Source organism: Oncorhynchus kisutch, linkage group LG22 (assembly GCF_002021735.2).
Source record: "Oncorhynchus kisutch isolate 150728-3 linkage group LG22, Okis_V2, whole genome shotgun sequence".
NCBI classification, from domain to species: Eukaryota; Metazoa; Chordata; class Actinopteri; order Salmoniformes; family Salmonidae; genus Oncorhynchus; species Oncorhynchus kisutch.
Genome location: NC_034195.2, coordinates 21,174,793 through 21,199,872, shown reverse-complemented (window position 1 = coordinate 21,199,872; position 25,080 = coordinate 21,174,793). Strand labels below are relative to the sequence as shown.

Here is a 25,080-nt window from a genome sequence, read left to right as displayed (position 1 = left end):
AGGAAAAAGGGGGGGGGGGGCAGCATCATGTTGTGGAGTGGTGCTTTGCTGCAGGAGGGATTGGTGCACTTCACAAAATAGATGGCATCATGAGGTAGGAAAATTATGTGGATATATTGAAGCAACATCTCAAGACATCAGTCAGGAAGTTCAAGCTCGACCCCAAGCATACTTCCAAAGTTGTGGCAAAATGGCTTAAGGAAAATGTCAAGGTATTGGAGTGGCCATCACAAAGCCCTGACCTCAACCCTATAGAACATTTGTGGGCAGAACTAAAAAAGCCTGTGCGAGCAAGGAGGCCTACAAACCTGACTCAGTTACACCAGCTCTGTCAGGAGGAATGGGCCAAAACTCAGCCAACTTATTGTGGGAAGCTTGTGGAAGGCTACCCGAAACAGTTGACCCAAGTTAAACAATTGAAAGGCAATGCTACCAAATACTAATTGAGTGTATGTAAACTTCTGACCCACTGGGAATGTGATGAAAGAAATAAAAGTTGAAATAAATCATTCTCTCTACTAATATTCTGACATTTCACATTCTTAAAATAAAGTGGTGATCCTAACCAACCTAAGACAGGGAATTTTTATTAGGAATACATGTCAGGAATTGTGAAAAACTGAGTTTATATGTATTTGGCTAAGGTGTATGTAAACTTCCGACTTCAACTGTATATTCAGCTTTGGCTCATGACCCCAAACCTGCTCAACTTTGTGAGACTGTATAGCAGCCTGAGCTCTCTGGTTGTGGGGGTCAGTATTCCAGGCAGTGTGGTGATTCACATCTCCAACACCATCCAGGGGAACGAACGTCGTCACATACGGGGTCGCCCTTTACGAATAACTGCTACAACAAAGATGCTGTCTGCCACTTCAACATCACCGCCAAAATGGTCACCCCCACAGCAAGGTTACTTTTGGGTGAACTACTGTATATATACAACAATAATGTTTGAGTCGCATCTAAATAAGTGTTTATTGCTCACTTGACCGTGTGTATTTTGTTGTGTACATATCCAGCATCAGTGGAAGCAAGTGAAAAAATGTGTGAATCGTGACTTTTTCAATAAAACCAGTGTTGCAAAGAAATGCACTTATTAAACATATGACTCCATGCTGACATAAAGTCTTTATTTCTTTGTCTTTACATGTTCAATGCTTGGACAGAGAAAGCTTACGGTATATATACTGTATGTATATTTAAACTTTACATTACACATTTTATGACTAAGCAGGTAAGAGTCAATCCTACTTTCTCTGTGAACAGAAACAATGTTGGGGAGACTCTCATGAAACCATACAGTCAAAAAACAACTTATTGCTCAATATAAATCAATCAATAATACTATAATAATAATAATAATAATAATACACAAGAACCAATACACCACAGAAAACTTAATTATATTGTTATGTAAAAAGGGGAACTCTAGGAAAGAGGAACCAAATGCTGTTTGTCACAATACAATAGTGTTGAGTGTTGGAGTGCTCTTTCAGTTGACCTGCTCTATCTACAGAGCAAGGAGGACCTGGAAGGACTTGGGTTCTTGGACTAGTTAGGGTAGGAGTTAGGGTACAATGTAGGGTAGGAGTTAGGGTACAATGTAGGGTAGGAGTTAGGGTACAATGTAGGGTAGGGTAGGAGTTAGGGTACAATGTAGGGTAGGGTAGGAGTTAGGGTACAATGTAGGGTAGGAGTTAGGGTACAATGTAGGGTAGGGTAGGAGTTAGGGTACAATGTAGGGTAGGAGTTAGGGTACAATGTAGGGTAGGGTAGGATGTTAGGGTACAATGTAGGGTACAATGTAGGGTAGGAGTTAGGGTACAATGTAGGGTAGGGTATGAGTTAGGGTACAATGTAGGGTAGGGTAGGAGTTAGGGTACAATGTAGGGTAGGAGTTAGGGTACAATGTCGAGTAGGGTAGGAGTTAGGGTACAATGTAGGGTAGGAATTAGGGTACAATGTAGTGTAGGGTAGGAGTTAGGGTACAATGTAGGGTAGGGTAGGAGTTAGGGTACAATGTAGGGTAGGGTAGGAGTTAGGGTACAATGTAGGGTAGGGTAGGAGTTAGGGTACAATGTAGGGTAGGGTAGGAGTTAGGGAACAATGTAGGGTAGGGTAGGAGTTAGGGAACAATGTAGGGTAGGAATTAGGGTACAATGTAGGATAGGAGTTAGGGTACAATGTAGGGTAGGGTAGGAGTTAGGGTACAATGTAGGGTAGGGTGGGAGTTAGGGTAGGGTAGGAGTTAGGGTACAGTGTAGGGTAGGAGTTAGGGTACAGTGTAGGGTAGGGTAGGAGTTAGGATACAGTGTAGGGTAGGTGTTAGGGTACAGTGTAGGGTAGAGGTTAGGATACAGTGTAGGGTAGGTGTTAGGGTAGGGGAGAAAGCAGCTACAAGCACTAGTGGGTAATGGTGGTGGGTGGGTGGGAGGGGGCACTTGGACAATACTGTACAGCACTTCAATATGACCAATTACATTCAGGGGCCACCAGGCAGTATGCATGAGACTGAGGGAGGGGTCAAAATCAGGCCTGCTCAAGAGTTGACAGCAACAGTAGTCTTACGGAGAGAAAATGCATGACCACAGCCTTGAATATCACACATTAAGGTGCATGCAAACAGATTGGAGGAGTATTAGGGAGTGTTTGTTGACCTGAGCCAATATCCTCTCCCAGAAGCCCCACTCATACCCTCTTTACATTATTCCCGCCGATCCCCCCCCCCCCCCCGTATTGTCCCCCTATCAAGACATTTTGTAGATCCAGCTCTCTCACACTCTTTCCATCTTTATAAATGAAAATTCCTCTTATTCATCCAGACATAATCTCTCCCTTTCCCTCACTCTTTGTCAGAAGTCATTCATGAATTCATCTCTCTGTCCTAAAATCTTTGCTGTGTACCCCTTGGGGACCGTTGTACGTTGGTGCACTGTTGCCAGGCAACACTATGAACTGAAAAGTGACCTCTGCTGATAGCCCTTTTGGGGCGACTGGACGTATCTGTAAGGGGCAGGGCATCTTGTGGTTGGGGGTGGGATTTCCCTACATTCCTAGCTTTGAGCAATGGGCCCCAAAAAAGTCCCGTCCCTTACAGACAGTCCCAGGAAGCACCCTGCAGTAGTAGTTATCCCACCTCACCCTTGTCAGGGATGCAGAGATTGACATTCAAATAGAGTATAGGGAGATGTTTTAACTGAGAATAAGGAATGCAAATAGAATGTAGAAAGACATTACTGTGCAAATTGTCAGGGACAACAGCTCCTCCTCATAGGACTTAACTCAATGGGTCGTCCATCACAGCAGCTAGCAGCACACTCCTCTCCATTAACAACGACCAGTATTTCAGCTCAATATCATGGAGGGAAAAAGAGGTCTGTGGGATGTTAGTTCTCTATGTGAGCTATGCATATGGGTATGTAAATACATGAACTGTGACACATTGACAGTGTTTGCATGTGTGCGATTGTGCATGTTTTGTGCTTCTGTGCCGATATCATTTCAATCTGTCCCCTTACAGAGCCCAGCCGTCGTAGGTTAGTGTGTGTGTGTGTAGATTTGGTATATCTGACCTGAGAGACGAACATCTCAGATCTAACAGGTTCTGCCTCGGCTCCTAGGTCTGGTTTGGTTTGGGTCGAGGTGTGATTGTCATTTGGGAGACCACTAAGAACCGATCCTCGGCAGAACTACTTCCATTTTAGGGAGCTGGAAATGACCGTGGTCACACTGCCTATAGGGTGGATGCTCCTACCAATGCAGGTGAGTGGAGTCACGTGGGCTACATGGGTATAGAATCACTCTACATGTATTTATGCTTCTTTATGACAATCAATGGGAAAACGCCATGCATGGAATGTGGAGTGGGAATACTGATCTAGTAGCTGTCACACAGACACATCCTCCACAATGTGATATAAACCCCCTCTGAAATATAAGGCTGTGTGCTGCTTTCTGTCAAATCTTGAACTTCCCAGACAAAGAGCAAGAATAGAGCAACCTAATACATAATTTCAGGTATGTCTTTTCCCCAGTGACCAACCATCCTCACTGACCACAAACCACTTAACTACCATCATTGACCACCTCACAGAAACTGTCGGCAGGCAAGCGGATGAGTGTGGGAGGGGGAAGATGAGGCTATGGGTCTGAGTGGAGGAGGGCGGGCGCAGGTGGAGGGCTGGGGGTGCAGGAGAAAATTAAGGGGGAGGAGACACTGAGCAAAACAGACGACAATTCAAGAAAACCAAAACTTTCTTAAGTTTAAGGGGGGAGAGTAATACATTGGTCCTTTTACAGTGAGGGGGGGGGGGCAAAAGTTGTCAAATACTGAGGGACTTTGGGAAAGATAATACTAGGACAAAGACAAATAGAGATAGATAGAGAGAACATCCTGCACTAACAATTTCAAAGTAGAAACTCATCTCTCTCCAACCAACGTCATTCTGTCTGTCTGTTTATCTACGTGTGTGTGTTTGAGGGTTCAGCAGGACACCTCCATGGTGTGGCTGACCTGGCCCTCGTTGCTGTCAGTGTGTGTAAAACCCCGGATACGAGAGCTCTCAATGGAGCTGCCACTGGTCAGTGAGGCCGTTCGGGAGCGTGCCAGACGGGTCATACTGGCAGAGGGCACTAAGAGAGAGACAGACAGAGAAAAAGAGAGAGGGAGACAGAGAGCGAAATAAATAAGACAGAATGAAATAGGGGAAGGTACAATTTTGGGAGGTCAGTCTGAAGGTAAAGGTAAAGGCGGACAGTCCCCTCCCCCCATTTTAGAGGAGCAAATGTATTGGGACGAATTCACTTACATGTGTATTAATGTAGCAGAAAGTAAAGTATTTGGTCCCATATATACAGCGCCTTCGGAAAGTATTCAGACCCTTTGACTTTATTCTACAATTGAAAAAAATCCTCAGCAATCTACACACAATACCCCATAATGACAGACTGAAAACAAGTTTTAGAAATGTTTTCAAATTTATTACAAATAAGAAACAGAAATACCTTATTTACACAAGTATTCAGACCCTTTGCTATGAGGCTCGAAATTGAGCTTGGGTGCATCCTGTTTCCAATGATCATCTTTGAGCTGTTTCTACAACTTGATTGTCCACCTGTGGTAACTTCAAATGATTGGACATGATTTGGAAAGGCAAACACCTGTCTATAAAAGGTCCCAGAGTTGACAGTGCATGTCCAGGGGCGGCAGCTAGCCTAGTGGTTAGAGCTGACAAGGTAAAAATCTGTTGTTCTGCCCCTGATCAAGGCAGTTAACCCACTGTTCCCCATGCCCCGAAGACGTGGATGTTGATTAAGGAAGCCCCCCGCACCTCTCTGATTCAGAGGGGTTGGGTTAAATGCAGTTGAATACATTCAGTTGAACAACTGACTAGGTATCCCCCTTTCCCACAGTTGACAGTGCATGTCAGAGCAAAAACCAAGCCATGAGGTCGAAGGAATTGTCCTTATAGCTCAGAGACAGGATTGTGTCAAGGCGCAGATCTGGGGAAGGGTACCAAAACATTTCTGCAGCATTGAAGGTCCCCAAGAACACAGTGGCCTCCATCATTCTTAAATGGAAGAAGTTTGGAACAAGCAAAACTCTTCCTAGAGCTGGCCGCCTAGCCAAACTGAGCAATCGGGGGGGAAGGGCCTTGGTCAGGGAGGTGACCAAGAGCCCGATGGTCACTCTGTCAGAGCTCTAGAGTTCCTCTGTGGAGATGGAAGAACCTTCCAGAAGGACAACTCTCTGTAACACTCCACCAATCAGACATTTATGGTAGAATGGCCAGATGGAAGTCACTCCTCAGTAAAAGGCACATGATAGCCCACTTGGAGTTTTCCAAAAGGCACCTAAAGGACTCTCAGACCATGAGAAACAAGATTCTCTGGTCTGATGAAACCAAGATTGAACTCTTTGGCCTGAATGCCAAGCATCACGTCTGGTGGAAACCAGACACCATCCCTACGGTGAAGCATGGTGGTGGCAGCATCATGCTGTGGGGATATTTTTCAGCTGCACGGACTGGGAGACTAGTCAGGATCGAGGCAAAGATGAACGGAGCAAAGTACATAGATCCTTGATGAACACCTGCTCCAGAATGCTCAGGACCGCAGACTGGAGCAAAGGTTCACCTTCCAACAGGACAACACAGGAGTGGGACAAGTCAAGGGGTCTGAATACTTTCCGAAGGCAGTGTATAGCACGCAATGACTATGAGTTTGTGACTCTGCAATTCTGTTGGATGCATTTGCTGTTTGTTTTGGTTGTGTTTTTGTTCCCAATAGAAATGAATGGTAAATAATGTATTGTGTCATTTTGGAGTCACTTTTATTGTCAATTTGAATAGAATATGTTTCTAAACACTCCTACATTAATGTGGATGCTACCATGATTACGGATCATCCTGAATGAATCGTAAATAATGACAAGTGAGAAAGTTACAGATGCACAAATATCAAATGGGGGAACTATGAACAAAAAGTGCTGTAATTTCTAAACGGTTCACCCAATAAGGATGAAAACCCTTCAAATCAAAGCTGCACTTTAACCTCATAGTCATTGTTTGTTTTCAAATGCAAACTTTTAGAGTAAAGAGCCCAAATAATAAAAAATGCTTCACTGTCCCAATCATTATGGAGGGCACTGTATTTGCATAACAGGCCTATTAGCTATAATATTCCATTTACAATCTGGCAAGATCTTTTCCTATTTGTTTTCATGCAAACATTCCTCAAAAAGTTGCTTCACTTGGACACTCCAATGTGCCAATGAGAGTTCAATTCTGGATCATAATTAACTGTATCCCATGCAAAGAGCAAGATAGAGAATGCAATGGCAGGGATGGGGAAAAAAGTAACAATGGCATATTTTCCCTTAGGCTGAGGAAAAATGCATCATTTTTTATTAAAAAATATATATATCGTCAAGATTGCCAATGACCAGAAATCAAGCGCCAAAACAAATCAAATGCAATAATAAGTCACAAGGCAGATATATGATCAGAGTATTATCACTCCACATCTCATGTAGGGGAAGAAGAGAGGAGAAGGTCAGAGGTGAACAGCAAACAGGAAGTACCTGGCCCTCCACTCAACCTCCGATCCTTCACATACGCAACTGAGCGAAGGCAGGAAAACATAGAGGGCAAGATTAACACAACACAGGTCCCTGCAATAGACATCACATCGCACCATACCAAACAACATTTTCACAACACAGTCCGGACTGGACTCCATCACACATTCAGAGCAACCCAACGTACAGACAGTGTTTAAGCAGAGGATTAAGACAAACAAGGGAGAAGACTGTACAACATTGTATTTCTAAGGTATGGAGAGATAAACTCAGTCAAGGTAGTGATGCCTAGTTTCTGAGAGACCTCAAACACATGCACAGTCTCACACACTCACTCATATACTGTATGATAAATGACTGTGATCGGGTTCTAGATACTTACTGTAGCCCATCCCCTGAAGGAAGTACTTGAATGCTTCGGACAGTTTTCCAGGCTATAAAAGAACAAGAAGAGCACGGTTGGACATTTGACCTCCTGAGACTCTGTGTAACCCTGACCCCAGATGATGTCTATGACCTCTGTGGAGTTCGGTGGAGAGTGCTATAGAGCCAACCCTCTCATGGTGGCAGAATGGCTTCTAAAAAGAGGAAGTGGAGATTCATAAGAGGGTTGTATGGAGGCCTTATATAGAGATGTTAGAGAGGTATTTTAAAGAGGAAGTTAAGGGTCATCTGAGAGTTGCGTCAGAAGAGAAACTGGAGGAAGTAAGTGGGATATGGAGGTGGTGCAGAGGAAGGCATGGCTAAATATTAATAGGAGTATTTGAATATGGAATGAGAGGATGCAGAGGGCCATCTGAAGGCAGTGTTCTGACCTGTGTGAGCTGAGGAAGTCCACCAGAGTCAGCCATCTGAAGCACAACAGGGGAGAACAGGAACATTAGTCATTACATCAAATGTTTCAACAAGTACAACATGTAAGGCACAATTGTTTTCCATTTGGTTAATTAATTAGATGAAAAATCTAATAAAGACCAACATTTCACAATTAATGCTTTGCATTCATACCTTTAAGAAGGTGGTGTTGGTCGGGTCAAGTTTGGAATTACATTCAACCTTGAGGAACAACAAAATATTACATAAAGGATCAAGGTGCTGGATATTTCATTCTTAGATGTACACCACCGTTCAAAAGTTTGGGGTCCCTTTTAAACATGGCCTTGTTTTTGAAAGAAAAGCATTTTGTTCGTCCATTAAAATGTATGAACAAAATTGATCAGAAATACAGTGTAGACATTGTTAATGTTGTAAATTACTATTGTAGCAGGAAACGGCAGATTTTTAATGGAATATCTACATAGGCGTACAGAGGCCCATTATCAGCAACCATCACTCCTGTGTTCCAATGGCACGTTGTGTTAGCTAATCCAAGTTTATCATTTTAAAAGGCTAATTGATCAATAGAAAACCCTTTTGCAATTATGTTAGCACAGCTGAAAACTAACAGTGGTTAAAGAAGCAATAAAACTGGCTTTAGACTAGTTGAGCATCTGGAGCATCTGTGGGTTCAATTACAGGCTCAAAATGGCCAGAAACAAAGAACTTTCTTCTGGAACTCGTCAGTCTATTCTTGTTCTGAGAAATGAAGGCTATTTCGTGCGAGGAATTGCCAAGAAACTGAAGATCTTGTACAACGCTGTGTGCTACTCCCTTCACAGAACAGCGCAAACTGGCTCTAACCAGAATAGAACAAGGAATGGGAGGCCCCGGTGCACAACTGAGCAAGAGGACAAGTACATTAGTGTTTAGTTTGAGAAACAGACGCCTCACAAGTCCTCAACTGGCAGCTTCATTAAATATTACCCGACTCCAGGATGCTGGCCTTCTAGGCAGAGTTCCTCTGTCCAGTGTCTGTAGAAGGCCAGCATTCCGGAGTCGTCTCTTTATATATACATACATATATACATATATATAAAAAATTGAAATCAATAGGATTGTAGAGACATAGATGTTGTGAATGAAAGACAGAAGAGAGGCTTGGAGGGAGGTGGGTGAGAGGGTGGACCCAGCTACTGAAGTCTGCTGCAGTGATGAGTCATTCCAGCACACGGGGTGTGTACAGAAGTGTGCTGGCAGACACATTACATAGCAATAAATATTAAAGTGACATCCATCTCTCTCTCTCAAAAGGTTGTATAACCTGTCATTTTACTCCTCCCCTGTCCATCCCCTCCTATCATCCCTACACTAAGCCTTGACCTCCTGAAAGTCTAGCAGATTAACAGTACAGAAAGACACACAGATAGAAATATCTGGCCCATAAGAGCATGTGGAAACCCAGAGACTGGAGCAGAGAGAGAGAGAGAGAGAGAGAGAGAGATACATATGGGCCTTGGCGAGGCAGTGAGACACACACAGTTGACTCAGCTGTCCCCGGAAAGGGGTGCCTAGAGAGAGACAGAGAACTGAGCTTCTTCTGACTAACCTGCTTCTGTTTCTCTCAATGAGGGCAAACATACCTTTCAGCATGCCAAGTACTGCACAGAGTCATAACAGAAGGATGGAGGGAAGTAGGGAGGTAAGGAAGGGAGGTAAGGCAGGGAGGAAGGGAGGTGAGGCAGGGAGAGAAGGAGGTGAGGCAGGGAGGAAGGGAGGTGAGGAAGGAAGGGAGGTGAGGCAGGGAGGAAAGGAGATGAAGCAGCGAGGTTAGGAGGTGAGGCAGGGAGGAATGTGGGGTGTGGCAGGGAGGAAGGGAGGGGAGGCAGGAAGGTAAGGCAGGGAGGTGAGGCAGGGAGGAAGTGATGTGAGGCAGGGTGGTGAGGCAAGGAGGAAGGGAGGTAAAGCAGGGAGGCAGGGAGGTGAGGCAAGGAGGAAGGAAGGAAGGGAGGGGAGGCAGGGAGGTGAGGCAGGGAGGAAGGGAATTGAGGCAGGGAGGGGAGGCAGGGAGAAAGGGAGATGAGGCAGGGAGGAAGGGAGGTGAGGCAGGAAGGGAGGTGAGGCAGGGATAAAGGGAGGGATGGCAGGGAGAAAGGGAGACGAGGCAGGGAGGAAGAAGGGGAGGCAGGGAGGTGAGGCAGGGAGAAAGGGAGATGAGGCAGGGAGGAAGGGAGGTGAGGCAGGGAGGAAGGAAGGGAGATGAGGCAGGGAGGAAGGAAGGGAGGTGAGGCAGGGAGGTGAGGCAGGGAGGTGTGACAGGGAGGTAAGGCAGGGAGGAAGGGAGGTGAGGCAGGGAGGTGTGGCAGGGAGGAAGGGAGGTCAGGCAGGGAGGAAGGGAGGTGGGGCAGGGAGGAAGGGAGGTTAGACAGGGAGGAAGAGAGGTCAGGCAGGGAGGAAGGGAGGTAGGGCAGGGAGGAAGGGAGGTTAGACAGGGAGGAAGGGAGGTGTGGCAGGGAGGAAGGAAGGGAGGTAAGGCAGGGAGGTGAGGCAGGGATAAAGGGAGTTGAGACAGGGAGGCAGGGAGGTAGAGGAGTAAGAGATTGAAATGGAGTGAGGGTGTAGATGAGAGAAAAGGACTCACCACTCCCTCCTCAGCTGGAGCGTTGTCACCAACAACAAGCATGACAGGGCACCTAGAAACACAGAGCACAGATCAGCAACAACACACACACATACACAAATATGGCTAATTTCAGTAACCTGTTATGAATGTTAAAGAGAGAGACTCACTTCAGGGTCTTGGCATTGATGATGGTCCCAGAGCGGTTCATCTCCAGATCCCTACGGCTGAGAGGGAGAGGAGAACTGTGAGACACACTGCTTACATTCTCTCACATAATATATTGTGCTCCCACCATCTGCCACACAAACACACACACGCACGCACGCACGCACGCACGCACGCACACACACACACACACACACACACACACACACACACACACACACACACACACACACACACACACACACACACACACACACACACACACACACACACACACACACACACACACACACACAGTTTGCAATACCTAGTGTGTGTGTGTGTGTGTGTGTGTGTGTGTGTGTGTGTGTGTGTGTGTGTGTGTGTGTGTGTGTGTGTGTGTGTGTGTGTGTGTGTGTGTGTGTGTGTGTGTGTGTGTGTGTGTGTGTGTGTGTGTGTGTGTGTGTGTGTGTGTGCGTGCGTGCGTGCGTGTGTCTGTCTGTACACACTAGGTCTGTGTGTGTGTGTGTGTCTGTACACACTAGGTGTGTGTGTGTGTACAAAAAAAATAAGAACAATCCAACATTTATTTTTGATACTGTCGTAAAGCTAACTAAAAAGCAGCATTCCCCAAGTGAGGATGGCTTTCACTTCAGCAGTAATAAATTAAACAACTTCTTTGAGGAAAAGATCATGATTATTAGAAAGCAAATTACGGACTCCTCTTTAAATCTGCGTATTCCTTCAAAGCTCAGTTGTCCTGAGTCTGCACAACTCTACTGGGACCTAGGATCAAGAGAGACACTCAAGTGTTTTAGTACTATATCTCTTGACACAAATCATGGCCTCTAAACCTTCAAGCTGTATACTGGACCCTATTCCAACTAAACTACTGAAAGAGCTGCTTCTTGTGCTTGGCCCTCCTATGTTGAACATAATAAACGGCTCTCTATCCACCGGATGTGTACCAAACTCACTAAAAGTGGCAGTAATAAAGCCTCTCTTGAAAAAGCCAAACCTTGACCTAGAAAATATAAAAAACTATCGGCCTATATCGAATCTTCTATTCCTCTCAAAAGATTTTGAAAAAGCTGTTGCGCAGCAACTCACTGCCTTCCTGAAGACAAACAATGTATACGACATGCTTCAGTCTGGTTTTAGACCCCATCATAGCACTGAGACTGCACTTGTGAAGGTGGTAAATGACCTTTTAATGGCATCAGACCGAGGCTCTGCATCTGTCTTCGTGCTCCTAGACCTTAGTGCTGCTTTTGATACCACGATCACCACATTCTTTTGGAGAGGTTGGAAACCTAAATTGGTCTACACGGACAAGTTCTGGCCTGGTTTAGATCTTATCTGTCGGGAAGATATCAGTTTGTCTCTGTGAATGGAATCCTCTGACAAATCAACTGTACATTTCGGTGTTCCTCAAGGTTCCGTTTTAGGACCACTATTGTTTTATCTATATATTTTACCTCTTGGGGATGTCATTCGAAAACATAATGTTAACTTTCACTGCTATGCGGATGACACACAGCTGTACATTTCAATGAAACATGGTGAAGCCCCAAAATTGCCCTCGCTAGAAGCCTGTGTTTCAGACATAAGGAAGTGGATGGCTGCAAACTTTCTACTTTTAAACTCGGACAAAACAGAGATGCTTGTTCTAGGTCCCAAGAAATAAAGAGATCTTCTGTTGAATCTGACAATTAATCTTAATGGTTGTACAGTCGTCTCAAATAAAACTGTGAAGGACCTCGGCGTTACTCTGGACCCCGATCTCTCTTTTGACGAACATATCAAGACTGTTTCAAGGACAGCTTTTTTCCATCTACGTAACATTGCAAATATCTGAAACTTTCTGTCCAAAAATGATGCAGAAAAATGAATCCATACTTTTGTCACTGGCTTACTGGTGCTTTTTCATCCCGTTCCTAGGAGGGGTACGTCACTTGAGTGGGTTGAGTCACTAATGTGATCTTCCTGTCTGGGTTGGCGCCCCCCTTGGGTTGTGCCGTGGCGGAGATCTTTGTGGGCTATATTCGGCCTTGTCTCAGGATGGTAAGTTGGTGGTTGAAGATATCCCTCTAGTGGTGTGGGGGCTGTGCTTTGGCAAAGTGGGTGGGGTTATATCCTTCCTGTTTGGCCCTGTCCGGGGGTATCATCGGATGGGGCCACAGTGTCTCCTGACCCCTCCTGTCACAGCCTCCAGTATTTATGCTGCAGTAGTTAATGTGTCGGGGGGCTAGGGTCAGTTTGTTATATCTGGAGTACTTCTCCTGTCTTATCTGGTGTCCTGTGTGAATTTAAGTATGCTCTCTAATTCTCTCTTTCTTTCTCTCTCTCGGAGGACCTGAACCCTAGGACCATGCCTCAGGACTACCTGGCATGACGACTCCTTGCTGTCCCCAGTCCACCTGGCCATGCTGCTGCTCCAGTTTCAACTGTTCTGCCTGCAGCTATGGAATCCTGACCTGTTCACCGGAAGTGCTACCTGTCCCAGACCTGCTGTTTTCAACTCTCTAGAGACAGCAGGAGTGGTAGAGATACTCTTAATGATCGGCTATGAAAAGCCAACTGACATTTACTCCTGAGGTGCTGACTTGCTGCACCCTCGACAACTACTGTGATTATTATTATTTGACCATGCTGGTCATTTATGAACATTTGAACATCTTGGCCATGTTCTGTTATAATCTCCACCCGACACAGCCAGAAGAGGACTGGCCACCCCACATAGCCTGGTTCCTTTCTAGGTTTCTTCCTAGGTTTTGGCCTTTCTAGGGAGTTTTTCCTAGCCACCGTGCTTCTACACCTGCAATGCTTGCTGTTTGGGGTTTTAGGCTGGGTTTCTGTACAGCACTTTGAGATTTCAGCTGATGTATGAAGGGCTATATAAATACATTTGATTTGATTTGATTTGTGTCTGTCTGTCTGTGTCTGTGTGTGTGTGTGTGTGTGTGTGTGTGTGTGTGTGTGTGTGTGTGTGTGTGTGTGTGTGTGTGTGTGTGTGTGTGTGTGTGTGTGTGTGTGTGTGTGTGTGTGTGTACACACTAGGTGTGTGTGTTACCTGTTGTACATGTTCCAGAAGAGCTGCAGGTTGACCTGGTTGACGGTGTTGTTGATCTGTTGACGGTAACTCTGGACCAGCTCTGTGTTGTTCATCAGCTCCTCCTGTACAACCATCCACAATAACACAGATTACACAGCCTGCAGTCTAGTGTTGTTGTTATTATTGTGTGTAGTCCGAAGCCTCCAGTCTAGTGTTGTTGTTATTATTGTGTGTAGTCCGAAGCCTCCAGTTTAGTGTTGTTGTTATTATGGTGTGTAATCCAAAGCCTCCAGTCTAGTGTTGTTGTTATTATTGTGTGTAGTCCGAAGCCTCCAGTCTAGTGTTGTTGTTATTGTGGTGTGTAGTCCTATGTATTGCCACAAACTATTGTAGGTACGTGGATAATGGTTTGATTACCACACATATCTGGAGTGAGGACTCACCTGGCTAAAGAGGTGGGGCAGGACTGTGTCTGGAAGAGCACTGGTGAGCCCAGAGAGCTGGAGAGGAAGGAGGAGAAGAGAGAGAAAGAGAGAGATGAGGAAAGAGAGATAGATATTATTACCTTGCACCAATTGCAAGTACAGCAGCCATTTTGATAGTTGTAATATGCTTTAAAAGGTAACTCTGTTTATGTGTTTGCCACAGAGGTCTGCTACCTTGCCAGTGGCCCAGTCGATCCAGCCCTTCCCGTTGGGGTCGATGTTGAGCAGCACCAGGCCCTCCACCAGATCAGGGAAGATCAGCTGAGGGCAGAGCAGAGCAGAGCAACGCTGTCTTATGTTAGATAGGTACCACAGGAGGCTGCTGAGGGAAGGATGGATCATAATAATGTTGGGAACGGAGCGAATGGAATGGCATCAAACACATAGAATCCATGTCTTGATACCATTCCACTAATTCCACTTGAGCCATTACCATGAGCTCGTCCTCCCCAATTAACGTGCCACCAACCTCCTGTGGTAGATACACCTGGGATCATTATTAGGCCCCAAAATATGAAATATGTGGAAAAGCAAAGAAAAATAACCGGGTATGACTTACAGCAAATTTGGCCAGGACGTAAGCGCCAGCCCCAACTCCAATGCCCACAATGCTCTTGAATCTGTCAAATGAGAATGGTTTGAATTACTTTACAGGTCCATTCATGCATTCAAAGTTGCAAAATATGGATAATATATGTACTGTTTACTAGGAGAGAGAGGAAGGGGAGGCCCACTCACCCAAAGTGCTGCACTACACTGGGCAGCATGCCTGCCAGCTGGTCCATGGTGGGGTACTGGTACCTGTTGAGAGGTGAAGATCTTTAGTTAAACAGTCACGTGACCAAGAGACAGCACTGAAGGAATCCCTGTCTATCTGTCTGTCTGCACACTTCAGCCAATACAAGACACCAGAGGTGCATGGATAGGTATACGTGTGTTTAGGTGTTATATACCCCTGTGGCATCTGAGAGGCTCCAATCTGCTGTCCAGGAGCATCCACATGACACACCACAAAGTGCTTGGTGATCTCCTGCATGTCCTCGTTGTGGAAGAAGCTGTTGAAACACAATTTGTCTGTGCAGGGCAGAGAGAGAGAGAGACAGAGGGAAGAAAACGTTAAACATGCACTAAGCAGAGAGCACCTCGTCAGCAGGGGAAATGACCTGAGGTTTTACTGGGAGTCATTCCATTATTTTCTGGGTGCTTGAGTGATCGTACATTAAGTCAGAGTAAAGAAAAGACGATCTAGTTTGATATACTGCATTTTAACTGAGGTTATAGGTTAACTGAAGTGCCATCCCTCTCTGTTTAACAGACCAGCAATGACACCCTATATACCTCACCCCCCCCCCCCCCCTCCCACCGCCGCTGTTGTCCAAGTTCTCTTCGGTTTGTGGTGACAGACAACAACATGGAGTTGCTAAGGTGATAGAAAATAGGAGGCAGGCATGCAGCGGGAGGCAGGCAGGCATGCAGCGGGAGGCAGGCAGAGGGAGGCAGGCAGGCATGCAGCGGGAGGCAGGCAGAGGGAGGCAGGCAGGCATGCAGCGGGAGGCAGGCAGAGGGAGGCAGGCAGAGGGAGGCATGCAGTGGGAGGCAGGCATGCAGCGGGAGGCAGGCAGGCATGCAGCGGGAGGCAGGCAGAGGGAGGCAGGCAGGCATGCAGCGGGAGGCAGGCAGAGGGAGGCAGGCATGCAGCGGGAGGCAGGCAGGCATGCAGCGGGAGGCAGAGGGAGGCAGGCATGCAGCGGGAGGCAGGCAGAGGGAGGCAGGCAGAGGTAGGCAGGCAGAGGGAGGCAGGCATGCAGAGGGAGGCAGGCATGCAGAGGGAGGCAGGCAGAGGGAGGGAGGCAGGCATGCAGAGGGAGGCAGGCATGCAGAGGGAGGGAGGCAGGCATGCAGAGGGAGGCAGGCATGCAGAGGGAGGGAGGCAGGCATGCAGAGGGAGGCAGGCATGCAGAGGGAGGCAGGCAGAGGGAGGCAGGCATGCAGAGGGAGGCAGGCATGCAGAGGGAGGCAGGCATGCAGAGGGAGGCAGGCATGCAGAGGGAGGCAGGCATGCAGAGGGAGGCAGGCATGCAGAGGGAGGCATGCAGAGGGAGGCAGGCATGCAGAGGGAGGCATGCAGAGGGAGGCAGGCATGCAGAGGGAGGCATGCAGAGGGAGGCATGCAGAGGGAGGCAGGCATGCAGAGGGAGGCAGGCATGCAGAGGGAGGCAGGCATGCAGAGGGAGGCAGGCATGCAGAGGGAGGCATGCAGAGGGAGGCAGGCAGGCAGAGGGAGGCATGCAGAGGGAGGCATGCAGAGGGAGGCAGGCATGCAGAGGGAGGCATGCAGAGGGAGGCAGGCAGGCAGAGGGAGGCATGCAGAGGGAGGCATGCAGAGGGAGGCAGGCATGCAGAGGGAGGCAGGCAGAGGGAGGCATGCATGCAGAGGGAGGCAGGCATGCAGAGGGAGGCAGGCAGAGGGAGGCAGGCATGCAGAGGGAGGCAGGCAGAGGGAGGCAGGCATGCAGAGGGAGGCAGGCAGAGGGAGGCAGGCATGCAGAGGGAGGCAGGCATGCAGAGGGAGGCATGCAGAGGGAGGCAGGCAGAGGGAGGCATGCAGAGGGAGGCATGCAGAGGGAGGCAGGCAGAGGGAGGCATGCAGAGGGAGGCATGCAGAGGGAGGCAGGCAGAGGGAGGCAGGCAGAGGGAGGCATGCAGAGGGAGGCAGGCATGCAGAGGGAGGCAGGCAGAGGGAGGCAGGCATGCAGAGGGTGGCAGGCAGAGGGAGGCATGCAGAGGGAGGCAGGCATGCAGAGGGAGGCAGGCAGAGGGAGGCAGGCATGCAGAGGGAGGCAGGCAGAGGGAGGCAGGCATGCAGAGGGAGGCAGGCATGCAGAGGGAGGCATGCAGAGGGAGGCATGCAGAGGGAGGCAGGCAGAGGGAGGCAGGCAGAGGGAGGCATGCAGAGGGAGGCAGGCATGCAGAGGGAGGCATGCAGAGGGAGGCAGGCATGCAGAGGGAGGCATGCAGAGGGAGGCATGCAGAGGGAGGCATGCAGAGGGAGGCATGTAGAGGGAGGCAGACATGCAGAGGGAGGCATGCAGAGGGAGGCAGGCAGAGGGAGGCATGCAGAGGGAGGCATGCAGAGGGAGGCAGGCATGCAGAGGGAGGCATGCAGAGGGAGGCAGGCAGAGGGAGGCAGGCAGAGGGAGGCAGGCATGCAGAGGGAGGCAGGCATGCAGAGGGAGGCATGCAGAGGGAGGCAGGCATGCAGAGGGAGGCAGGCATGCAGAGGGAGGCATGCAGAGGGAGGCAGGCATGCAGAGGGAGGCAGAGGAACAGCTGATCTACAGTGCAGCAGTGCTGACCCCTCCCCCAACACCACCCCGCTTGTATGATAGGGATGTTTTTCTGACCTACATTTCTCCCTCTCCCTCTTTCTTCTCTCTCCAGCCGTCATTCTTTCATTACCCAGTCCTTTGTTGACTGACCACTGACAGACAGTGCTATCTTGTGGAATGCAGTTTGTATCTGGTACTTCAATGGCCTGGATCCTATTTCAGACAGCTACTGGCAATGCAGTTGTAATGTAGATGATTAAATATTGTGTTTTGTATCCTGGAGTCATTTCCTGCTACAAGTGTAACAATACTCCCTGCAAACTGCAGCAACATTGAAAAGCAGTCCCCATCGACCAATTAGAGGAGCTAACGAGCAGGCTCAGCTGGGAGGTAGTAACGGACATGCTGGGTAAACGTGAGAGAGTCACACTGTCTGTCTGCGCTCTGCAGTGGGCTGGCTGGACCGCTGTCAGGGAATGCTACTGGTACTCTGATATAGCTCCCAGAATGGAGTCCAATTATCACCTCAGATAGGCACAACACCTCCCGGGGCTGACAGCTCGACGGATACAGCTGCCAGATCCCACCATGAACAGCACCCTTAGGAAGTGTGGCAAGATGAACCCTGGAACCAGCTGTAGGTCATTGTTACATGACAGATGGTGGTGCAACAAAGACATGAACTCACACATGGAGCACACACTGAAAACACGTGTGCACGCGCACACACACACACAAGCGTAGCGGCAGAGTAGCCTAGTGGTTAGAGTGTTGGACTAGTAACCGAAAGGTTGCAAGTTCAAATCCCTGAGCTAACAAGGTACAAATCTGTCGTTCTGCCCCTGAACAGGCAGTTAACCCACTGTTCCTAGGCCGTCATTGAAAATAAGAATTTGTTCTTAACTGACTTGCCTAGTTAAATAAAGGTAAAATAAAGGACAGTGTTTATACTCACGGTTAAGCCCCACATCATGGTAGGTGAGGATGGCAGGCTTGTTTCCTTTGGGGGCCCCACGAATAACCACGTGTAGCATCCCATACGGAGTCTCAATGTCATGTTCCTGAAACAGACAAATACTCATATTTAAATGCATGTACATTTACTTCCACAGGGACGCATTCTGTACCTCTGCACATACAGTCAATGCCATCTTGGTGGAGTTCACTGATGAGCACAAACAGTTGACCCACTATCACTGAGATGTAATAGACACCAACCTTCCACTTCTGATCAACATAAAAGGAGAATTCTGAGAGGCCTGACAACATATACTGTAAAGCACAGGTGTCAAACTCGTTCCACGGAGGACCGAGTGGCTGTGGGTTTTCGCCTCTCCCTTAGTACTTGATTGATTAATTAAGGTAACTAATTAGTAAGTAACTTCACCCCCACATCTGGTTTTCTAGGTCTTAAATGAAAGGAAAAAACAAAAACCTGCAAACATTCTATGCAATTGCATATTAATTACAAAATGTTATTGTGTGGTGTTGACATAGTTTACAGGGTCTCATTGGTATTTCAATCTCACATGACCCACATCCTCATCAACACAGCCAGACAGGCAGACACACTCAAAATGGAGGCAGCAGATATTATTTCCATAAACGTTGGTTCAGCGCTCCGGGACTATGTCCTATCACAGCCAGACAGAGAAATGCCACTGATAGGTTGCATCCCAAATGGCACCGTATGAGTCCTGGTCAGAAGTAGGGCACTAACTAGGGAATAGGGTGCCATTGAGGATGTACTGTAGCCATAGTCTGTGACGCTAAGTGCTCCCTAACCACGCATCGGTCTGGCACCCAATACATGTATGTCTGACTGTATACTGCATGCCCTCTGTGAAGCAATTACATCGGCAGCTACTGCAATACACTCACCTGTAAAATCTGTTGTCTTTTTTGTCTTTGTGTGACATGAAATGCTTGTGTGAACGATTGACGGATACAATGTAAAGGTGAAGGTCATTTGGGTTGTCTAAACGTGTAGTATGATAGGGGTTGATGGTATGGGTAAAACTATTTAGGTATTTTCTGGATGGCAGCACAATAGACTGCAGGTAAAAACAGCACCTGTATCACTGCAAATACTCCCTCCCTCTCTTAGTCTCTTCTGTGATTTCTTTGTCTCTCACTCATCCTCCTCTCTAATTCCCTTCCTCCCTCACTCCCAAGGTCACGCAGACATCCAAGTGAGGAATAATTTGCATCTCCCACAGACTTACGGGCATCTCTGTGTAGGCTTGCATGTGTTGCAGAATGCATTACTGTGTCACAGCCTTAGTGTGTCAGTGTGTCTCCATGGAGACATTACACGACTGATCATTAGAGCAACACAATAACAGTACAACAACCACACCACTATGCAACATTAACTCATATGTTCAGTTATATAATAAAACCAAATCTAGACTACTAATATTTCAACGTGCAGATTTCACTCATGATCCCAGAGCATTAAAACAGATGGGTACATGATAGACAGCTAGTCATTCTGCTACGATATAAACATGGTATAAGAACATGCATGTAGAAGGTAAGACGTGGTTGTGTGTGCGCACGAGAAATAAACGTGTGCACGATGTGCTCGTCATGCACATCCACGAACAGAGGAGTTTATTAAGACACAGCAGTGAATTTACTTGATCAAAATACCCTCACGCTATCAGTCACTCAGTCACCTGCAGACACACTTTACACCGCCACTCACCCCATCCCAGCATTCAGGCATGGTGCCTGAGTAAGTGTGCTCGGTGGAGGAGGAGAAAGAGGAGGAAGAGTGGCAGGAGGAGTAGGAGCTGCGGGTGGAGACGAGACATTCAGAGCCCGTCCTCTCTGGTAGTGGGACTGCTGCTGCTGGTGGTCTCTGTCTCGTCTAGCCTCGTCCTGTTCTAGGGCTGAGCTCTGCAGTCTTGCTGCTGCCCTCTCTCTTCCCCAGACACCTTATAAACCCACCGTGAGGGCGTGCTGAGCTCAAGCCCTTTGGCTGGCTCTCTGCATCTGATTGGTTGGCTGCCCAATCAGTCACAGCATCTTCTCTGCTGTGCTCTTGTTTTGCTCTCTCATCACCACCACCACTGCTCTATATCAGGGGAGATTCTCTCTCTCTCTCTCTCTCTCTCTACCTCTCTCCCTTCAATTCAAAGGGCTTTATTGGCATGGGAAACATGTTTACATTGCCAAAGCAAGTGAAATAGATAAAAGTGGAATAAACAATATCAAATGTACAGTAAACATTACACTCACAAAAGCCATGCCATATTATGGCTATGTACAGTGTTGTAACAATGTGCAAATAGTTAATGTACAAAATAGAAAATAAATCAAATAATTATGGGTTGTATTTACAGTGGTATTTGTTCTTTACTGGTTGCTCTTTTCTTGTGGCAACAGGTCACAAATATTGCTGCTGTGATGTCACACTGTGGTATTTCACCCAAGAGATATGGGAGTTTATCAAAATTGGATTTGTTTTTAAATTCTTTGTGGATCTGTGTAATTTGAGGGAAATGTGTGTCTATAATATAGTCATACATTTGGCAGGAGGTTAGGAAGTGCAGCTCAGTTTCCACCTCATTTTGTGGGCAGTGTGCACATAGCCTGCCTTCTCTTGAGAGCCAGAACTGCCTAAGGTGGCCTTTCTCAATAGCAAGGTTATGCTCACTGAGTCTGTATATAGTCAAAGCTTTCCTTAATTTTGGGTCAGTCACAGTGGTCAGATGTTCTGCCACTGTGTACTCTCTGTTTAGGGCCAAATAGCATTCTAGTTTGTTCAGTTTTTTTGTTAATTCTTTCCAATGTGTCAAGTAATTATCTTTTTGTTTTCTCATGATTTGGTTGGGTCTACTTGTGTTGCTGTCCTGGGGCTCTGTGGGGTCTGTTTGTGTTTGTGAACAGAGCCCCAGGACTAGCTTGCTTAGGAGACTCTTCTCCAGGTTCATCTCTCTGTATGTGATGGCTTTGTTATGGAAGGTTGAGAATCGCTTCCTTTTAAGTGGTTGTATTTTCTGGATTTTGATAATTAGCAGGTATCGACCTAATTCTGCTCTGCATGCATTATTTGGTGTTTTACGTTGTACACAGAGAATATTTTTGCAGAATTCTGCATGCAGAGTCTCAATTTGGTGTTTGTCCCATTTTGTGAATTCTTGGTTGGTGAACAGACCCCAGACCTCACAACCATAAAGAGCAATGGGTTTGATAACTGATTCAAGTATCTTTATCCAGATCCTAATTGGTATGTTGAATTTTATGTTCCTTTTGATGGCGTAGGATGCCCTTCTTGCCTTGTCTCTCAGATCGTTCACAGCTTTGTGGAAGTTATCTGTGGCGCTGATAGGCCGAGGTATGTATACTTTTTGTGTGCTCTAGGGCAACGGTGGAATTTGCATTTGGGGTCCTGGTAACTGGACCTTTTTTGGAACACCATTATTTTTGTCTTACTGAGATTTACTGTCAGGGCCCAGGTCTGACAGAATCTGTGCAGAAGATCTAGGTGCTGCTGTTGGCCCTCCTTGGTTGGTGACAGAAGCACCAGATCATCAGCAAACAGTAGACATTTGACTTCAGATTCTAGTAGGGTGAGACCAGGTGGTGCAGACTGTTCTAGCGCCCTAACCAATTTGTTGATATATATAGTGCATTTGGAAAAAATTCAGACACCTTCACTTTTTACAAATGTTGTTACGTTACATACAGCCTTATCCAAGAATGGATTAAATTGTTTCCCCCCCTCATCAATCAACACAATACCTCATAATGACGAAGCAAAAACAGGTTTAGAGTTTTTTTTTAAATGTATAAATAAATAAAATATCACATTTACATAAGTATTCAGACCCTTTACTTTGTTGAAGCACCTTTGGCAGCAATTACAGCATGGAGTCTTCTTGGGTATGACGCTACAAGCTTGGCACCCCTGTATTTGGGGAATGTCTCCTATTTTCTCTGCAGATCCTCTCAAGCTCTGTCATGTTGGATGGGGATCGTCGCTGCACAGCTATTTTCAGATCTCTCCAGAAATGTACAATCGGGTTCAAGTCCAGGCTCTGGCTGGGCCACTCAAAGAAATTCAGAAACTTGTCCCGAAGCCACTCCTGCGTTGTCTTGGCTGTGTGCTTAGGGTCGTTGTTCTGTTGGAAGGTGAACCTTCGCCCCAGTCTGAAATCCTGAGCACTCTGGAGCAGGTTTTCATCAAGGATTTTCCCTCGATCCTGACTAAACTCCCAGTCCATGCCACTGAAAAACATCCCCACAGCATGATGCTGCCACCACCATGCTTCACCGTAGGGATGGTATTGGCCAGGTGATAAGCAGTGCCTGGACAAAGAGTTAAATCTTGGTTTCATCAGACCAGAGAATCTTGTTTCTCATCGTCTGAGAATCCTTTAGGTGACTTTTGTCAAACTCCAAGAGAGAGTGCTGTCATGTGCCTTTTACTGAGAAGTGGCTTCTGTCTAGCCAATCTACCATAGAGGCCTGATTGGTGAAGTGCTGCAGAGATGGTTGTGTTTCTGTAAGGTTCTCCCATCTCCACAGAGGAACTCTGGAGCTCTGTCAGAGTGACCATCGGGTTCTTGGTCACCTCCTTGACCAAGGCCCTTCTCCCCCGCTTGCTCAGTTTGGCTTATTGGTGGTTACAAACTTATTCTATTTAAAAATGATGGAGGCCACTGTGTTCTTGGGGACCTTCTATGCTTCAGACATGTTTTGGTACCCTTCCCCAGACCTCGACACAATCCTGTCTCAGAGCTCTACGGACAATTCCTTCGACTTCATATCTTGGTTTTTGCTCTGACGTGCACTGTAAAATGTGGGACCTTATATAAACAGGTGTGTGCCTTTCCAAATCATGTCCAATCAATTGAAATTACCACAGGTGGACTCCAATCAAGTTGTAGAAACATCTCAAGGATGATCAATGGAAACAGGATGCATCTGAGCTCAATTCCGAGGCTCATTGCAAAGGGTCTGAATACCAGTCAAAGGTTTGGACACACCTACTCATTCAAGGGTTTTTCTTTATTTTGACTATTTTCTACATTGTAGACTAATAGTGAAGACATCAAAACTATGAAATAACACATATGGAAATCATGTAGTAACCAAAAAGCGTTAAACAAATCAAAAAATATTTTATATTTGAGATTCTTCAAATAGTCACCCTTTGCCTTGATGACAGCTTTGCACACTCTTGGCATTCTCTCAACCAGCTTCATGAGGTAGTCACCTGGAATGCATTTCAATTAACAGGTGTGCCTTGTTAAAAGTTCATTTTAATGCGTTTGAGCCAATCAGTTGTGTTGTCACAAGGTAGGGTTGGTATACAGAAGATAGCCCTATTTGGTAAAAGATCAAGTCCATATTATTGCAAGAACAGCTCAAATAAGCAAAGAGAAAGAACAGTCCATCATTACTTTAAGACATGAAGGTCAGTCAATCTGGAAAATTTCAAGAACTTTGAAAGATTCTTCAAGTGCAGTCGCAAAAACCAACCACAGGCTATTATGAAACTGGCTCTCATGAGGACTGCCACAGGAAAGGAAGACCCAGAGTTACAATGTAGAAAATAGTAAAAGTAAAGAAAAACCCTGGAATGAGTAGGTGTATCCAAACTATTGACTGGTACTGTATATGTTTTTGCTGTTTGTTCTTTGTTATAGAGCAAACCAGATTGGAGAAGTGGTTTATCCATACATCTCCGTTTTGGATAGATAATTCTTTGTGTTGTTGTTTGTTTAGTGTTTCCCAATTTTCGCAGAAACAGAAATTTTGTTTCTTCAATTACATTGTATCAAAGCACAAGGCGAGACCCCGGTTGGAGTCTTACAATGTTTAATAATCCAAAGGAGTAGGCAAGAGAATGGTTGTGGACAGGCAAAAGGTCAAAACCAGATCAGAGTTCAGGGGGTATAGAGTAGCAGACAGGCTCGTGATCAAGGCAGGCGGGTACAAAGTCCAGAAACAGGCAAGGGTCAAAAGGAGTACAGGAAAAACACGCTGTTTGACTTGACTAAACATACAAGACGAACTGGCACAGAGAGACAGGAAACACAGGGATAAATACACTGAGGAAAATAAGCAACACCTGGAGGGGGTGGCGACAATCACAGGAACAAGTGAACATGACACATTGAGCTAATTTCTGATCTGCTGTTCCTTCTTTTTCCATAGTGTATTTCTGTATTGTTTTAGTGATTCACCACAGTGAAGGCGTAGGGTCAGGTTTTCTGGGTCTCTATGTTTTTGGTTGAATACGTTTCTCAATTTCTTTCTTAAGTTTTTGCATTCTTCATCAAACCATTTGTCATTGTTGTTAATTTTCTTAGGTTGTCTGCTTGAAAACAAATACTTGATAGAGAAGCTGAGAGGTCAAATATATGTTAAGGTTTTCTACTGCCAAGTTTACACCTTCACTATTACAGTCAGTGGTATAAAGTACTTAAGTAAAAATACTTTGAAGTACTACTTAAGTAGTTTTTTGGGGTATCTGTGCTTTACTTTACTATTTATATTTTTGACTACTTTTACTTCACTATATTCCTAAAGAA

The 25,080-nt window shown here is 46.3% G+C and overlaps 1 protein-coding gene across 9 annotated transcripts in view; it reads right to left on the bottom strand.

Moving 5' to 3' along the window:
* Positions 1-1,099: 1,099 nt before the first annotated feature.
* The window catches only part of ndrg4 (NDRG family member 4), a 42,167-nt gene continuing 18,186 nt past the window's right edge, over positions 1,100-25,080 (bottom strand). For 4 of the 9 annotated variants that reach the window (XM_031801142.1, XM_031801145.1, XM_031801144.1 and 1 more), the window contains 14 exons: positions 18,486-18,591; positions 15,155-15,275; positions 14,940-15,002; positions 14,761-14,821; positions 14,376-14,462; positions 14,160-14,216; positions 13,735-13,838; positions 10,685-10,741; positions 10,536-10,587; positions 8,087-8,134; positions 7,894-7,929; positions 7,461-7,512; positions 7,082-7,120; positions 1,100-4,632 (listed from right to left, as the gene is read on the bottom strand). In XM_031801142.1, the coding sequence (XP_031657002.1) occupies positions 4,484-4,632; positions 7,082-7,120; positions 7,461-7,512; positions 7,894-7,929; positions 8,087-8,134; positions 10,536-10,587; positions 10,685-10,741; positions 13,735-13,838; positions 14,160-14,216; positions 14,376-14,462; positions 14,761-14,821; positions 14,940-15,002; positions 15,155-15,275; positions 18,486-18,591 (1,032 nt within the window). In that variant the 3' untranslated portion in view covers positions 1,100-4,483. Of the gene's footprint in view, positions 4,633-7,081; positions 7,121-7,460; positions 7,513-7,893; positions 7,930-8,086; positions 8,135-10,535; positions 10,588-10,684; positions 10,742-13,734; positions 13,839-14,159; positions 14,217-14,375; positions 14,463-14,760; positions 14,822-14,939; positions 15,003-15,154; positions 15,276-18,485; positions 18,592-20,240; positions 20,462-25,080 lie in introns of those variants that run through there. The other 5 variants (XM_031801143.1, XM_031801146.1, XM_031801148.1 and 2 more) reach the window with 3 other exon arrangements.